Consider the following 18,952-nt stretch of genomic DNA (forward strand, 5'->3'; position numbering starts at 1 on the left):
TATTCGTAGGGCTTATGTAGGCGTTGATCCAGTAACAGGATTTAAGTCAGACTTGGACAAGTTTTTGACTAAAATTCCTGATCAACCTTATATTCAAGGATTAGCCAGATCAGCCAACTACGATTCGTTGGTCGATCAAATAATATATAAAAATAAAAGTCATATAAAATGAATAATCTTCTCGTCTTGAACTGCTGGGATTCCAATCCCGGTAGCGGTAAAGAAGTCAGCAAAAAAATAGTAACAATGAATCTTGCCGCCCTTCGTGGATTCTTGCTTCATCCTATTTACTTTTTTCTTTTGCTTTTCGCCTTTTACTCATCTTTGATTTTGTTTTTCATTCGTAGGTTTGCAAAAAAAATGGATAAGATGGAAGAAAACACTAAGACCAAACGGGGTATACCATCTTTTGTTAACTACCGAGCTCTTCATCTACTTCTCAATGTACGTCTTGGACATACAACCACACACGTTACTAAAATACCTATGTCAAATCGTTCTCTTTTTGTAACAAATGATATGAATGATCAATGTATATCAGTCATTGCCTCATAATAAAAAAGAGCATTTGAAATTAAGATTATATTTCATATGCTCATGCCCCAAAAATACATCTAAAGCGCTCGGATAGTGGGACGGTAAGCACGCTATCCAACAACAGGTATCTAAATTCACATGCCCGATCGGCAACGTTCGAGTTGGCCATTTTTAGAACGTGAAAGTGAGTGTCTATATTAAGACAACTTATGACACGCTTATTGTCTTCATCCATGGCTTTCGATACAATGAAGCAGGTTTCTTTTGTTACTTTCTCTTGATATGACACCATCAACAATGCACTTCGCAAAGCACAGCCAATTATTACACGTCCTTGGAGAGTCATCGGAACCGGTTGGGTTGGTTGCCAAGGATTTCCACATTTGAAAGAATATTCATCGCTCGTCACTTTCATTCCCATATCACCTAGATGTCATAAGGCAAAGATTCGATTTGTTTATCCTCTTCGATCTCCTCTGGCGTTTCGGGCGATTCCCATTTTCGATGTGAGTGTGGAGAGCATTTCAAGATGTGGACATGAACAGCCTGGAATTTGTCGAATTTGGGCGGTAGAGGGCATCGCCGGTACGAGACGCGATCACCTCTCTTGGGCACAAACTCGCCTTCGATGTCGGAAATGTGCACAAAAAGATCTTCATACGGATTCTGCAATGGGTTCAAGTTAAAGGCAAAGATTTAGATCGGTTTAATACGTTGCGAGAGCGAATGTGCAATCAAGTCACTTTCCAATGAACGACTGCCAACGTTTCCGGTTTTGGGTGGGCAAATACGTAATTTGAGAGTGGTGAGTGGTGACCTTCTCATTCTAAAGTGCCTTTATATCACTCATAGACTCATCACTCAATAAAAGAATCTTGGCCAGGCAAGTTTTGAGGGGCCAGGTCGAGATTACAAAGATTGCTTTAACTAGATTATTTCTTCAATCATGCTTTCATTTGGGTTGGGTGAAATCCCATCGTGACGTCACTCTAGTGTATTTAAAAGCGTACGATGACTCACCACATCCGGATTAACGAACCCGTGTCCACGAGATCGACAGAAATATTTGACCGTTCCATAGAGGACATCTTCGACAATACGACCAACCAAAGAATTGCTTCGATTAGACCGGGCCACATACTTCTCGGGGAAATCCTCCAAGGTATCCTCGTCCTCCACATTCAGGTCCAAGCTTGGATATTGTCCATTATCTGAGCACGAAATGCACCGGGAACGTCTGGACGCCCTAATCGGATTGTGCAGGGGCGTCGTTGTGAATTGTTTCACATTCGGACTGGATCTCAGGGGCGAGTTTGTGGGCGTGGCGAACACTGGAGTAGCTGCCATGACAATCCGGAGGTGGAATCACTCTCCACTATTCAATATGGGCGAGGAACGATCCTGACCACGTTGCCGATCAAATGGACTTTGGGGTTGGGAGCAACACACAACTCCCTCGGAGAATGCACCGTGTTCTAATCGTGCTCCTTCTCTTTTCCACGTCACTCGAGGTGCTGCTGTTTCCACCGGCCAATACTTAGGCCTTTGGCCTTGATCTTGAGCCTCACGCAGAGTAGGCCTTCTCCCTCTCTTCGTAGTTCGGCCTCGACACGGCCTTACTTCTCCCACGGAATTCAACGGAAGGTAAAGTTTGAGAAAGCAGCGAGTATTAAAAGACGTGGGTTGGGCACAATTGGGGACGGATGCACAATTATGATGTTCGCTTAAGGACCAAAATTTGGAACTGCTGGTTCAAGTTCAAGCTAAGAAACGACACGTCGACGAACTGCGCAGAAAACAAAAAAAAATAAATCCAGCGGCATGTGTATGTTCCTGGCGCTACAGATCAATTGTTAAAGCCGGGAGGGTAAGGCTCCGGCTCAGAGAGCTGAACATATTCTACCATAGTACGTACGTACTACGTACACCATGAGTGATAGTGGTGATAGTGAATGGATGTTGTGGCGGCCCTCTTCTGGTGTTCGCCAGCTCAACGATGTGATCTAAAGCCTCTTCAAGTCTGGCTTTGACTGACTGACTGAAAGGGCTTGCTCGACACGCCGGGTTTTCAAACATCGACGCAATTTCTAGAACGATGGCCACAGACAGTGAAAACATGTTTGTGAATGGATCGTTCGTTGTGACTGTTTCCCCCGGTTAGGGCCCTCCTGGTCTCCAGTGGGACATTTGTCCACTCACATGTTCGTCTTGTCTGAGCTGTATGAGAAAACGGGGCAAGAACCATGTCAAGACATGAAGAGAGCGTCTCCTTAACGACAAACATGGTGATAAATGATGACTATCTCGTTTTTTTGGGTCTCGATTGCGTTTGGGAGGGGGCGGGAGTCGAGATGCACTTCGGTACACCTCGTTTTTCTGGAGGATTGAATTACGTAATGCTTGAGTTCTGTTCCGCAATATTGGCGCAAAAATCTAGACCTGTATGAGGGGTTACTACAGTACAAAGATGTATTTGGTGCTGTACCGACACATAGGTACAGTTTGCATCTGTAGCTATTTTCAGCCAATTTTGGATGGACTACTTTATTCAAAGATTCTTGAAAGATAGATATCAAAAATTAATTTCAATAACGGTAAATAACCTGTAGAGAACCTTAAAATGAGATAGGGTACTGGAATGCTTATGCACATAAAATATGAAAAATGTCGATATTTGAGTTATGTTTTCACATAATTAACGGGAAGGTGTCTCTTATGCTCGGTCAGAATCTGCAATTTAAAAAGGTCTTTATTGACAGCAAAATTGCATAAAGATCAACTGAATTTGTACAAAGATTTGTACATGTACTTGCCAAATACAGTCACGTTCAAGAGAGCTCCAAGGGCTAGTTTTGCATTTCATAGGAAAGAGTGTGCAAATGAAAAGTTTGTCATCATAGACTTATCATGTCGCATTTGTGATATTGCCTAACCAAAAGGACTGAGGTCAGCGGTGACAAATGAAAGCATGTCATAATTCAACTCTAGAGAATGAATTTGTTTTCATATTGAAGTTTTTGGTCCATGATGAAACTTCATTCACATACTTTAGACGTTTGTGAACTAACAATGAACCTTTTTTTTTTGCTCGTATTGATTGTTAATGCCTGACCATTTACCCAGAAGTGGGCTGAATGAAGAAAACTGCCACCAATGTAGAAGACATCAAAATTGCTGAAATTACATAAAAAAAATTAAAAGTTTTAAAAACTTTTTTTTTGCAAATTTTGCCCCTGTCCTAATGACTATCATTTACAATGGTGTCTTCAATATTTTGGCACGAAAGGGTTTCCTTGTTTCTTTGTTGCATGGCAGATGGTAGCTCTCTAGTTTAGTCTACCATGTGATGACGGGTGTCCCAATTGAGGAATATTCCCGCACCGTCATCACAACCATCATCAATTCTTACCTCACCCTCAGGAATGACCGCAGGTTCACCTGTTTAAACTACCAAAGGAGCAACTCATGCCGTCAGCTTGCCAGGCATCAAACCAAGGGTAACGTAATGGAGAGCGAACCCACTACCAATACCCTACAGGTGCTACACTTGGAGGTTGCTTTATTTTCATTAGATTGTTGAAGTAACTATAGCATAGGGATAATTCCATGGATCAATCATAAATTTCCAAATAATCTAGCCTTTGGTGCACACTTTAAAGGTCAAAATGGTGCGAAAATATCTCTCAATGTTTGGAATTGTAGTGGCTTTTTTACGCATTTTCTTCTTATAAAACTGAAATGCTGAGTTATGAGCCATTGACATATAGACAATAATATGAAGGCTGGGGCTAGAAACTTCCGATTTGTTAGTGCGTATTGGATTATTTTTCGTATACGTCTTTTCCCCCAGACGTTATGACTACATCATTCAAATTTCAACCCAATTAATAATGCTTTGGCTCAATCAAGCGACAAGGCAAAACGTTATACCCACCTATCGCTCATTTGGAATACCGTTCAATGTCAATTCATTCTGATGTCTGATGTGAGAGCTAAGAAAAATATTTCTCTATTGAAAAGAAAAGTATCAAAAAGATGGTTGTTTCGGTCATTCTGTTCACTATCATGAAGGTAGCTTTAACAGAGCATAATATTTGACCCATCCCAAAACGATCGAAATACATAGAGACCTCTACTCGGGCATTCAGCTCTACATTTCTACTGTTTGGGATCGCAGTCAGGCGACTAAATGCTCATTCATAAGATCTATTAGTTATGAGTTTGCAGGAACTCAAATGCCACTTGTTAGCATGATCCGGTCTTTCGTTGACGAGGAATAGTGGTCAATTAAGATTTGGTAACGTCTTTGCTCCAACGTGAGTCATTTGAAGGGAAATTGTCACCACCATGGTTCAAAAGGATGGTTGTCGTGACGCATAATGTAGCGAAGACTAAAGTACTTTGTTTTGGATTGTTCTCAGTTCTACGCACAATACCCATTCAAACGTTTTGAAAATTCTCACTTGCGTCCTAAACTGTAATACTCAAAGCTACCCGCGAAACAAGCCCATTGACTTGACGCCGAGAGGATCTGCATCTCCATATTCCGTCATCCTTGCCTAGCCGTTCGGTGGGGTTGAAATTTGAAATGCATTGCATGCCAAACCGACGGGTTAACTAACTCATAGGTAGAAATGCCACTTTTTTATTGATTGAGGCAACGTATCATGATTCTTCCTTCAAGGCCTGTTCTGCAATGTTGAGCAAGCTCGAATCACAAAATGAAAAGGCTGGTTTTGAACTGAACAACCCCCTACCTCAAGAATTCTCCGTCACCCTGCACAAATAAACGATTAGCAGCGTTCCGTGTCCTCTTCTTTGTCAGCCACACATGTTTTTAAGGGTATATCTTAGGAGTGAACCGGTTTCAGTGAAATGTTACGAAAGCAAATTATCTTTATTTGCCAGGAACTAAATTTTCGATTTCTTGAACGTATTTTGAAAAAAGATTCGGAGTTGATCTGACCTTAAGAAGGCTGATTTGGCGGAAAACCCGTTCACAGTCCATAATATTGGAAGCCCGTGAACTCTGTCAAGTTCAAGTTTGTTTTTGTTTCGGTGTCTCCAAAAGAAGTTTTCAAACTTGTCAGCGATTCCTCGAAAACAGATGGTACAAAGGAAGCCTCTGAACATCGAAAATTTATCAAAGGCGAGCCTTCTTTCTTTCATCTTCATATATTCCCTAAGCATAATAAATTGCCACTCAAGCTTTGATATCTTGAACATGACTTTCATTTTCCAACAAAAAATTCAGGACACTCAGAAGGCAAGAGAGAGAGAGAAAACAAATAAGACCTTCAGAATATTCAAGGACTGACTAAATTTGCTTTTTCATGGGCTTTTCTAACCTCTACAGGGAATGTAATCCCTAGTACTATTAAGTTGACAGGTTATGATTCGTCTATTTATTACCTTTCAATCTATATAATATTTGGCCGGCCATCGAGTTCGACTTGGCAGACTGAGCCAATCCTTGAATGTAGGGGTATAATCGGACTAGTGATCTACATTTGTTGCTTAAAGCTTAACAAAAGATGTTTAAAGTGAATCCCATCCAACCATACTATTGTGTACTCAAAGCAAATTAGGTTTTTCATTCTTAAACTAGTGAGTGAGACACACAATTCAATCAATAATACCTTTTTTTTTAAATTACAATTCTGACTTTCATTTGAAGGTTCTTCATTCAGCTAAACTAAAAAGGGTTTTAAACTGATGAGCGCTGTCTTGCGTTTAACACAACATATTACTTAAATGATTCTCAATGAATCAAGTGTACAACCTCGTTTTGAACATGCATCGTCAATCTGGTTGGTTATGAAATATAGGCTCAATTTTCTAAAGTAAGACACATTCTTCCCGACTCATAAACGGAATCAAAAATCTATGATTACACTAAAACAAGCGAAAGATATTGATCGAGCTTGGAAATTGGAAGTAAAATTCAAGGCAAATTTGTTCTTGTCCATTTTTTTCAATCTTCCGCAAAGGATGTATAAGTAGGCCAAAGAAATGATCCCTTGTTTGTTCAGAGCAAGTTAAAAATGTCCGATTTTAAAAGCCCCCAAACCCGTCAATCCAAAATGCAACTTGTCAATTTTAATGAGGCCTTTTAAGTCAGATAATACTAGAACAGCCTTTATTCGACACGATCATCTTCAAGCTTTCAAAATGGTGCATATGATAATAATTTTTGTGCGATCTCGTTGAAGATGTGCTAAAAAGTCGCGCCATTTCTAATTTCATATTGACGGCCATGTTTATCGTGTCCTCAAAATGAAGTGACTTTCCATTTTCACCTTTCACCTTTTTTCATTTTCATAGGTCAATTTCATTTGAAGAACCGACTTACTTGTTTTGTAGCTTTCTTATCGCAACATTTCAGCCTCGTCAAGTTTTGTATGCAAACACCCGTCAACACTTCCGAATCAGAACGACGCAGAGACATTTGGGATTCGTTGAAATGCTCTCAAGAGTGATTTGTTGATCACCACCTTTGGTGGTCAAAAGTCGGATTTCACGCGGAATCGACAAGTTTATCTGCGGCACGGGGATTCCAATATCAAACCCTTCAACGCCATTCCACGGATTCCCCGCTCAAAAGTGTGACCAGCATATTATTAGAAAAGAGGGCATAGAGGTAGGTCCTCCTTTAGCTCACAAATGCGAACGTGGTCAGAGGAGACGGGAAGGGTCGGACCAATGACCAAAGAAGAACATACATGTTTTTTATCCTTTATCGAAAGACGGAACGTCACAAACAGGATCTTTTTAGGATCTAGGTGGAGATAAATGGTCTAGGCCGATCTGATTTGAAGCCGTTGGCTTGACCTCGACCAGAACCCCATGATCGCTTTTGTATCCATTTCAATTACTGAACGCCAAGGTGGGAAAAAGGACTGAGATTGAAAAACTTCTCTTCCCTCGGTCCCCTTGAGCTTCTGCAAATATTAGAGGAGCTATAACTCAAAAGCTGTTGAAAAATGGCAATCCTCTCCAGACAGGGCTTAAGTCCCTCACGATTGGAACCAATATCCCGTTCCTCAGCTTTTTCTGTGAGCAATCAGTGGAACCAATTTGTCGCGAAAGATTCCCTCTGCCCGAATTGGAGGGGAAAATTTTGAGTTGTCATTTCCTGTAGAACCAGGAAGTTGTCCAATCGACTCCAAGAAGCCGAGACCTCTTGGGTGCCCATCAGTGGCACGATCCATCCCACTGACGACTAACGCCAACGAATCCATTTGGGAACCACTTCACAAATTGGAACACAGTTCAATTATACTTGATAGAAGGAAAGTTTGCCAACGATTGACTGCGATTGATCTCAAATCATTGAGATATGAACCGTGACGATTGTCATTCCAAGCTACTCTCCATAATTTTGAGAGACAACGGATACGTCTGCCAAAAATTCAACGACAATCGTTCGCAGCACTAATTTCAGTTTTCTGGATCAAAGATACGAGGTGTTTTTTGTTGAAGATGGTCTAAACTAAAGCCACTTTCGTGCGTTTGATAAATGAGAATTAAAAAGACAAATGAATGGTGGCGAGCTAGCTATACTTATACGAGTATAAATACTCGTCACTAACTTGTTTACAACAAAAAAGACCTTGATCGGTTTCCGTACATCAGTCAAGCTTGAATTCACTTAACTTTCGCAAGACATCAGTTCTGGATTTACGTTGATGATACGATTTTATTGACGAGTTTGAACTTAGCAAAGGTCATATATAATGCACACTTAGACAACCCAGATTTTATTTTTATAGATATTGTGTGTACGATCCAAGCAAGCACTTCAAGACCACCTCTACTAATGAAGGTCAAAACTTGAGGTCAAAAGGTCAAATCATTTAGAGACCAAAGCAGATGAGGGTCAAAATTAGCCACCGAGGTTAATTTGATTGCAGGTCTTTTCTTTCGCAAACAATATTTCTTTTAACATCTCGATTTGTAATTTTGCATCCAAAAATGTCTAAAAGCCTTTCCGTTGTTTTGAAGCCTTCTCACCTTTGTAAACAATATACCATGTTTTCTCGTTTCTGAATTTGAAGTTGGATTGTGATCTAACATGGATGTTTTTTTCAGCTAACAGACTAAGACTGGATTAGTGTTTGAGACAAAACTGAATGTTTGAAGGGTTTGAGTTTTAGGTCTGGCCTATGTCTGGCTAGGACTGAGATTCTAGAATGTACAATGCTCAAATATCTCGATAACTTTTATCGATTTCAATGTTTTAAAAGAAAATAAATAACAATCATTTGTTCCAAATTGAATCTGACGAAGCACATAAAATATAACCATCAACCATTATGACATATCAGTTCTAGAGTTCTAGAGAAGAAGCCTGCAATTTCCCGACTCTGGCATTCGGTCGCAGAATCATTAGCAATAAATGGCCATTTGAAACGACATGTGAATTTTCTTTTGTCGTCCTAGAGGACATGAGAAATGTTTAACCGTAAACGAGTCATCATTAGAAGCATTCCTGGAGATTGTGAAGATACTTGACATCCCTGCCATCGATCAACCGTCTGTAAGCGAATTCCCGCAATCTTGTAGTGCACCACATTTTAGTGGCATTGGATGAAACCGAGTGAATATGAAGTCGAGGATGAAAATCTAGTTACAACAGAGGCTCTGAGTCAGCATTTGGCAAGAGCTGGAGCAAGATAAATACCGATTGACAAGGATCAATCACATCGTCCCTCCAGTTGGTGAGAGAACCGGCTTGCCAAATCTCATCCCATTCATCGATTCCTGGGCCACCAAAGAGGTCAATCGAAGGGCCTGGCCACTGACATACATCCTCCCAAAGCCTGGAAGAACATGGCGAACTTTCGTGCGTAAACTTTGCTTGCTCGTTTAACGCTTCATCGAGCCAAACAATCTATTTATTCGTCTAAAGCGTGAGGCCGGTTGGACTTCAAAATATTCGTTCCCTATCCCAAACCATACGAAAAAAGTGATGTCCGACTCACACTTGTCTCTAGGACGGGAGGATTTCGAAGTAATTACTTCGCTCTGTTTGCCATGTCATGGATTATTAACCCGGGTGAACCACAGAGAGACTGAATTGTTTCATTGTTCATGGGAGGAGATGGTGGTGCTTTTCGGATGGAAATAATGAGATTCCTGGGTGGGGTTCTCGCGTGTTGATTGCATTTGCACCTTCCTTCCATCCATCTAATAAGTGAGAGTTGACAAACGGTTCATTTTGCAAAACCAAGTCTGTCTAGACCTATTTCGTTCGAAAATCCAAACTTACGACCACATTTGCCTGCTCACATGTCGGTTAATGGTGAGTTTTTTTATTTATGTCTTGAGAGTGGATTTCTCGGAAATGTTTTTGCTTCGAGTCCTATAAGACGAATGCTCAACAAATTGCGGTCTCGCGAATCTAGTAACCTTCAATTCAAAGGGCAAAATTAGACATGGTTCGTGCCGTTAGAAAATGCTACCAAGTCTTGACGGATTAATTGTTATTGTGGACGCAATTAACCAAACCGCAATGTGGTAAGGTTTCTCCAAATCATAGCTAACTTTGAAAATCCCAGCCCTACCATTATTCTGCCCTTTTCTGCCCACCAATGAATGATTCGGTATATTTGCTTGGAGTCCCCATTAATCAACATACTCTCTCGCTGCCAATTTCCGGAACCAAGCACTGCTAGCTTACTCAATACCCCGAAGGAATCTGCAGCTGTGAGGCCTTCTCAGAAGTTTAATTTCAAATACTGATAGCCAATCTCGTGTTCTCTCTCTTTCTGCCTTTAGTGATCTCCCCATAGACGGAACAAACTTCTTGGCATCGGTCTGATCCGTCCAGGCCTCCTGCCTGCTTCTCAGCTTCTGGGAGCTTTCGAGACATCTAATCAAACTTGCCGAGCAATGAAAAGTCGTTTCCTTTGATTTTTTTACACGAAGGGTGTTCCGAGTTTTCTTAGACCTCCTCCATGAAGATAAAATGTTCCACCCTTGATTTTCAAATGTATACTAATGGACCCATCCTGCAGCTTCAGTTGGAGGTTTGCGGCCAGAAGAAATCGATGCTGAGTCAGTAAAGGACCGGAAGCGGTGGACCACCACCATCATTACTGGCCCACTACTGCACATCTTCCATTGGAAATGACTGAATGGGCCGACCCAAGTTCCAACCAGGGTTCCACATACGAAGAAATGGTGAAGTCAAGCCCAAGAGTCGATTAAAACAAAGATAAGGAAATGTGCCACTCTTTGAAACACACGGTGGCCTCAAGTAGAAATTAGAGTCCGATATATGCGGGCAATTTTTGTTAGTTTAAAAACATATCTTACTGCTCAAATCAGATCTAGATGCAAATTTGACGACCTGAAGTGTTGGTTTGGCTATTTTGTGGTTTTTTTTTTTACAATGGGCTTTTATACCCAAAGCAAAAGCAACAACAATATGAGCGTGATCATAAATTGTGTGTAAACTAGTTTTCAACAACAAGCTTAAAACTACACTTTAATATACATGGTAAAATTAAAGCTGCCTGTCCCAGTTGCTTGATTCTAAAAAAGTCTCAAATCCATGCATTTAGCTATAACCCTATAAATTTCCTCGTGGGGCTACAACCATTGATCCAATGATGGTCAAACCCTAGTTTTGCCTCAAAATGCCCCTGTTTCGTTTCTCTCTCTTGGGAAGGTTCGACAATGCAATTCCACAAGAAATCCCTAGCCCATTAAGAAAGTGCTGAGGAATATACCGGCTAGAAGATTGAGGAACCAAGAAGTAAAAACAACGTCTTTGTCGGAAGACATCGCTCTTGGCCCGGAACGGAATTGAGATAAGGCTGAAGGCTCTTTCATGATACAAGAAAACATGCCAATATCTACAACATAGTTGGAACTACATGGAAACTAAAGTGATGGTCCAATGGCAGGTTCTTGCCAATTTAAGGCCTCTTTAACTAATTCCCATGAGGTAACCCTACCCTGGTTCTTCGCTCTAGTAGAAGAACCACCATTGATCTTTGGCATATTATGAAGTGGATCTTGAGCTTTGGCAAGGATGGTGTACTCGCAAAGGCAGCCTTGAGACCTTCAAGGCCAATAGGCGACCGATTGCGGATAGCAAATCAAGAGTTATGGCTCCGTTGTGGCTCTTTCAGCCCAAAAGATAGCCCACTTGTTCAATACCCATCCTCAAATACGGGAACATCCGGTCAAGACCCATTGGTTTGCGCTCAACAAATTACTTGCATTTTTACGAAACAATGATTGGGTCAACTTGAATGTGATTTTCCACTTTTTGGTTGCTGAAATGAGAGTCTTGTATGCAATTCCTTCTCAGTAAAAACATTCCGTGAGTGTGGAATATAATGATACCATGTGTTACTGCCTTTGATAGAGAAAAACGGTTTAATGGGTTATTTATGAGCTCAAACAAGGCAATACAAGTTTGCCACGTGTGGTACATAGAGAGTGGAAATCATCCGCAAGGTGAATCGTGGATGAATCTGAGGCTCTTGGTTCATAATTTGTTGTCTTTTGGTGGAATGTGAACTTTGAAACTTGGTTGCCAACGCTCCAAGAGTTGAGCCTTTTCCCTTCCACCAAAGGTTTCTGAGAAAAGCACTCTACTTGGAATAATGTGGAAGAGCTGTTTGTCACAACCACTTTCGCATTATGCACGAAGAATCATTGATAACCAAGCACAAGATTTTGCCTTCACATGAAGCTCGGAACTCAAGAAGGTTCCATAAACTAACTACCTGACAACAGCAATTTCTTTACTTATAGGCCTCATAAACATCTTGACTATCTTGGCTGTTTTTATTTGCAAGTTAGACTCTGCCTTGGTGTTATTATCACGTCATTACTTACAATGCGTGCAGATTTGCTATTTTTCTCTCTACTTCTTAAAACTATTTTTGCTATTTTTCACCACTTAAGTATTATAAACCACTTTCTAATCCGTAAAAACAAATACATAAAGGTCTAGTGCATAGAGCTCTATTGGAAACATGAAATTTGGGATTGATACTCTTATCAGATGAGCATCTCAAAGAAGATATGAATGAAAGACGAAAGCGTCTTGGTCGAAACGTGGGCGGAATTTGGTATGTTCAGCTTACTGCGGAATAAAAGTAGAACTTCTTGGACAAGTTTTTTCCTCCAGTTAACGAACAAGTCTTAAGGGCTCGGTCTCTATTTGAGGGAAGTCGGATGAATATTTGATCAGTGCATTAGAAATGAGCGGTGAAGCAAAATTTGTAAAAGATGCGTTACTGAGAAATCAGGAAAACGCATGGAAAGCCTGAAACATACATTCAATTCTCCCACCAAATGCATACTACTTTTAAGATGTTGCATCTCGATGCGAGGAAAACCAATTTGGGATTTTGAAACCATCAAATTGGAAAACAATCAATTGAAAGACTGAGTGTTTTTTTTTCTCAGTGATTAGATAAAACCATTCTCGGGAACAAATCGACTAACATCACCAAACAAAACTTCCCTCAGATTGAACGGATACTGTCCGAGACTTCATGTCACAAGCAAAACAGATCGATCCCAATTTGCTCGTTCCATCACACATCTATTGGAATAGATTATGATTATGCTTCTGTAGTGAAGGAAGACATATATTCCTTGCCGTATGCTATTTCACGGCCCTTTCTATAAATAGAATTACTTTCCTAGGTTATACTAAGAATACAACATCAACGAGCGTAAATGTACCGTCCATGGGATGGCTGAGTGCCCTTGGAATAAAGCATCTCTTCATTGATCAAAGACGAGGCAAGAACACACATTTTCTGGCCCACGAAGTCTTCTCAGCTTCTTGAGTGTCTGCGGCGTTGGGACCCTTTACTACTGTATGTGTGCAGTATTCCGACTGTATAAACGATGTGCTTCCGGGCCTTGAAGAGCCTTGTCCAATCAATTACCGATATTTTCTTTGCCTCTGACACCCACCCTCGTCGTCCCATCAGTCTCCGGCAATAAAACCGTAATGCGTACCCCTCTTTCATAAAAGAGTCAGGGAGCAAATCTGGAACGTCCCGAATCAAGGGACACCTTCGAGACTTTAGACTACTCGATGGCGACACGTTGGCTCTTCCAGAATAATGGCCTGACATCACCATCTTTGGATCTCTCTCTCTCTCTCTCTACCTCTCTACCTCTACCTCGTTCACTTTGGACTTGTCCCTGTTCCATCTCCAAGACTCTTGATTGATTATGGGTCACTCCCCACTCTCCGAATCCTTCGCTTCGGTTGGGTTCCAATGAGGAACGAATCGGGAATATCGTTGCCTCGAGCCAAAAAGGCGAACATCGAAAGTGGTGCACAGAACACACAACAGAGAGCACGCTTCTTGCGATGATAGTTTGATATGTATGAATGTACGCACTACTAGCCGCTATACAATCTGACGAATGACGAACCCAGGGCACGACGATCCGTTCGGGCACGATGACTTCACATGTCAGTGTTGCAGCGTCTCCATTTTCGTGCTTTGACCTTGAAGGCTGGTGTGCTTGTTCATCCGTTCATCCATAAAAAGAAGACAGTGAATGCCAAACTCCAAGGGCATCAAGTATGAACATGTTCCTGCACAATGGTCCCTTCGGACCAGCTTCTAAGTCGGAATGAATTTACTGCCCCTTCCCACCAGGACGACGACGACGACGACGACCACGACGACGACCACGACCACCACCACCATCGGTACCATTGGCAGACCGCACGGTCTATCCATAAAAATGTCTGCAACTCTAAGAAACATGGAATTTTACGAACTCTCAACAAGATCAAAGCCCAGTACAGTCTCACGAAGTTTTCCAGGCAAAAGCAAGCCAATGTCAAAGACGGACTTCCTTTCATGTAATTCCCTGGCCAATTCAACGGGGTTTCGTTCCTTGCTCGTGAAGCCACGTACTATCTCCGCGTTCCTATTGGCGATGGATCCACGTTCCCTTTCCTCTTTGTGAGAGCTGCTAGTACACTAAGTACTACCGTGTAGTATCTGCTAGTATACATAGAGTATTGAGAGTACTCCGCTTATGTGTGCGAACACGAAGATAAAGTAACTGGTGCCAAGAGTCAATGCATCGGGATTTGGGAGAGAGCCACAAGGTTTGCTCGGCTATTCGGCTCCACTTTCTTTTGATCATCTGATTCTTTGGCCTTTGTGATGGGCTTGGAATTTAATAATGAAACCCTGACTTCGAGAAGGAACAACAAGAATCCCTGACAACCGAAAAGTTGGGTCTGTGGGACTAAATCGTTTGATTAGAAATCTGGACGAGTAATCTCGAGTTCAATTCGAGCCCCATTTTGTCCAAGAAAGAGCCTTGAGTGCGATGCTTTCACGTCCGACACTCTCACGTTCCCAATTTGACTCTGAGTCGAAAATAGAATTTAAATGAGCTCAGAAAGCAATTTCAAGCTCCGTGGTCCTCACAACTCTTGTTCTTTCTATCTTTCTCTCTACCATTGATGGGTGGCTTTTTTCTTCCACATGACAAAAAGGTCTGTCACTGCAGAGTGATTTGGTAAAGGCCAAATTCGTCCATACACGAATCATTATGGTCCATTGGGATTTTGCTCCACAACGGAACTATCAAACTTTCCTAGCCAAAGAGAAATCCTGGAAATAGGATCAATGGGAGCGAGCATGGTCAAAGCCAGACAACCTGATCCCTCCAAGGACGAAGAAAACTGAGCATTTCGAAGGTCAAAATTGATTGATTAGGGATTAAGTGGGCAACAATGTTCACTCTGGGCCCAAACTAATCTTATTAGGAGCCCATCACTCGAAAAGGTGTTCCAATGGACTATGCCAAGCGAGCTTGAAATGTTTTCTCCCCATTTTCCCTACACTTGCTCGTGTCCAATCCAACCAATTGAAACATCAGCCACGAAAAGGTGTTTTGTTAGGTCATTCGAATTTCTATACATTCTTTTTTTTCCTGGCGTTGACCACCAACATGGTGCGTTCAATCTTGCAGGACCTTATTTCCTTTTCTGGTCCTTCCGGAAAACATGACAAACTTGAAAGGAGAAGAAGTGGGAAACTGACGTGTGCTAATATCTTTAGGGGGGAAGGTTGGGAAGTTTCGCACATTGTCTGGAGCAATTCAAGGGTTACATTTTCGTACTAAACACTGAAGGTATTGCAAAAGGATCGGCTATAATGTTTTATGCTTTCAAGCTCAGTTTTAGGACAGTATAGTCCATATGGAAATAGATATAATGATTATTAAATGTAGTGCTTATGTGGATTATCATGCCAAAGCTTCAACATTTAATGTTTCCACATGATTCATACTTTCGTAAAACTGAGCCATGAAATATTTCAATTTTTAGTTGTTTGAAAACTTTTTATTCAAATGTGAATGGTCATAAAATGCAATCGTTATATAAAATAAAGTCGCAAATATTTAGAGGACCAACTACAGATTTGAATTTTTTTGGTCCTCAAGTTTGTCCTGATCAACGTGTGGACAAACACCATCGGGTGTCGTACATAGATCCCTTATTTTTCTTGTTGCCCACCATGCATGACCTAAACGTAGAATGTTCCTCATAGAGAAGCAACAAATCCTACTTAACTCGCAACATATGTAGATCTAAAATAAAACCGCTAAAAACACTATCGATATGCGCTTAACGGAGATCCTTTTGGGTGGGAAATGAGTCCTTTAGAGGAATAGAACGGCTAAAACGGTTGCACACAAACAGGATTCATTCTTATAGCCCACTATTCCTTTTGTGGAGCTCGTCCGAAGACTTGTCAAGATAAGGGTTCGGATGACCTGAGATGACATCTTATCACATATCGCACTTGGAGAAAACTTTTTTCTTCCGCCCTCTCTAAGGAATTGTCCTGTTCGAGCAAGGAACGACAAGAAAGAAGATTGCAGCACTTCTCTTGATTACTGTCCCACCGATCCAGGAATTCAGCCTTTGTTCCTCTCCAAATGTCTTGAAGCAAAACGGGAACGCCTGAGTTCCCCCAGAAATGTCTTAACGGACGTGTTACTTGGGACCGCCGAGAACCACGCACCAATTTGACCCTCATGGTTGGGCTGGCTAGTAATTGCAAATTACATCACCAGAAAATGTGACTTGGCTTAAGGCAGTCCACAGGAAAAGAGGCCTTTATGACAATCTTATAAGAGCGTATGCCTGCCTTCAGTGTCTTCAGGTTCAGGCATTTTATTCAAACTTGGTTTCGATTCCGAGATCGTCCACGTAAGTTTGGAGGGAGGCAGTAAGTGCAAGAGTTGTTTTGTTCCATTGTAGATTTGAGAGATCCAAGTTATTGGAAAGTTTGACAAGGTACTCATGGCTTGATCCACTTTATAAGCTACTCATGAAGTTCATAAAAAATTCAGATGCCACTGCAGCAAATGCCTAAAAGACGACCTCAAAAATAGGATGCGATCACTTTATCTTTGACGGGCGGATAAGAAAAATGGAACAAGCTCGTTGGAACTTCCTTCCAAATTTGTATACGCCCTGTCTCAAGAGTGAAGTTCACCGTTCCATAACAGAATGACATGTTCCAAATGCCACCATTTATGAGGCTCGGCGTTGGTTAGCTTCGGGCAATGTAATGTAATTTAAAAACTTCCCCCCAACTGATATTCTTCTCAAGGATGAGCATTGAAGGCCACGGAGGGCCAAACTTACGACGAGCACTTCTACTACAACTAGTACTAGTACACTATCCCGGATCTCTCGCTTTCAAATTGAGAGTCAAACTTTAGAAGTCATGGTCCCCCTTTGGCGTTTTCTTGCCAAGATAACTGGATTTGGTGGGCTCTGCAAATTGCCGTCTCTGGAGTTTTCTTTCCACTCGAGCGCTGCTGGGAACAAGGATTGTACAAGGTACAAGGAGTTTCATTAACTGAAATATATTATTACTGTTAATTTAAACATGAAACTCCAAGTGTCGCACCACTGGCGAACGTAATGGTGGAATGTGCAGTGAATGCATAAACTTGCCCTTCACTTGGCGCAGGCCCTTGCATGACCAGAGTTTAGACTCGAAACAATATCGTCATGAAATTAAATTTCCCGTTGGAGACTTGGAACATGAGCTGGAAACTATTCATAAAAGGGAACCAAGTTTTCACGTTCTCTGAATGCACAATACCCATCCTCATAATCCGACTCCTTTCACAAGATGGGGCCAAAAAGTTTCCATTGTTCCATTCTTGAGGCCAAAAGGCGACAAACACTTGATGGCGTTTACATGATTTGGGGGCTCATGGCACAATTTTGGCTCAAGATTCTCAATGGGTTCCAGTTGTGTCCCAAATTGCAACTCGGCATTGCTGCAAATGAACTATCATCCATGAACCGCTGAATAAGCTCATGAGCTATTTCGGTTCCAAATTTATCATCGAGTACACTTTCAAGGCCTTGATTGATTAGACTTGAGGAATGTCTTGGTACTTGGCAGCTGATGGATCCAATTGGTTGTGGTTCCATTTCCTCAAGTGGTGCTTCTGTTATCTGTCATAGTCACACAAGCCGATGTCCTGAAGAAGAACTTGGACCTAACCGAGCGAGATAAGCTGAACGGATCTCAGTGGGGCCGTTACAAATTGTGGGATAATAAGCGCGGGATTAGCAAACAGGGAAATAACCCTTTTCTGTCACGCAAAAGGTAGTGTACTCTGCTTCTGCTTCAAGGATTCCCAATTATGACAGAACCAATCTTATTTAGATTGCCACACCTTTAGATGTTTGAGTCGACAGGTAATTATTGTTAGGAACAGTGATCGCTTTTCCTGGTATTCTGTGCGTGTGAACCACGAAACATGCCAATACATAAAACATTCCCTTAAACGTTGCAAAGGTGAGCGTACCTATATACAATTGTAGAAGAGAGCACTTTGAACTTACTTTTGTGTTTGCAGACAGAGCCTGTCGTCTTTCGGACAAACTTCTTGAGTAAAGATGTCATTTTGGATTTCGTCTGGGCGTTGGTCGGAAGCTCACAAAAAAGTTCGCCATTAACGCCTCCTTGCCTCAAAACTTTATCTCCAGAGATGGATAGATACGCAACTCACATCAATATTTCTCGCACTCTAATCACTCGTTCCACTAAATGGCTGGGCTGAGAATGGTTGTGTACAAACTTACAAGTCTTTCACGAGTGTCTCATCTCCATTCACCTCTGAAGTTTGGTCCCCTGAACAAACAGAGGCCGTTGGGATGCTCACAGAAATCCCTCTCTGTCCCACATCCAACGCGGCCATCACTAAACTGTTTTGGTCGATGGAACAAAACCAGACAGAACCATGTTGGGAGTTGGTAGATGCTCTAGTGGTACACACACCCATCGTGGTTTGCTTCTTGGCGACTTACCCGGGCGTTCACGGTTGTTTTTCCGCGTCCGCGAAACAAGAGGACGGACTCCTT

General features: G+C 41.7%; 2 protein-coding genes across 2 annotated transcripts in view; both read right to left on the reverse strand.

Annotated features, from left to right (window-relative positions):
* The window catches only part of LOC131880113 (uncharacterized), a gene marked incomplete in the record, with an annotated part of 36,203 nt that extends 17,393 nt beyond the window's left edge, over positions 1-18,810 (reverse strand). The window contains 1 exon segment of the mRNA XM_059226629.1: positions 18,434-18,810. Coding sequence (XP_059082612.1) covers positions 18,434-18,494 — 61 coding nt within the window.
* On the reverse strand, positions 568-2,834 carry LOC131880119 (cold shock domain-containing protein CG9705-like). The gene is made up of 2 exons (XM_059226638.1): positions 1,558-2,834; positions 568-1,203 (listed from the first exon to the last, which is right to left on the reverse strand). The coding sequence occupies exons 1-2, from the start codon at positions 1,882-1,884 to the stop codon at positions 964-966; spliced, it is 567 nt and encodes a 188-aa protein (XP_059082621.1). The 5' UTR covers positions 1,885-2,834; the 3' UTR covers positions 568-963.
* Positions 18,811-18,952: the final 142 nt, after the last annotated feature.

This window comes from Tigriopus californicus, chromosome 5 (genome assembly GCF_007210705.1).
Source record: "Tigriopus californicus strain San Diego chromosome 5, Tcal_SD_v2.1, whole genome shotgun sequence".
Classification (NCBI taxonomy): Eukaryota; Metazoa; Arthropoda; class Copepoda; order Harpacticoida; family Harpacticidae; genus Tigriopus; species Tigriopus californicus.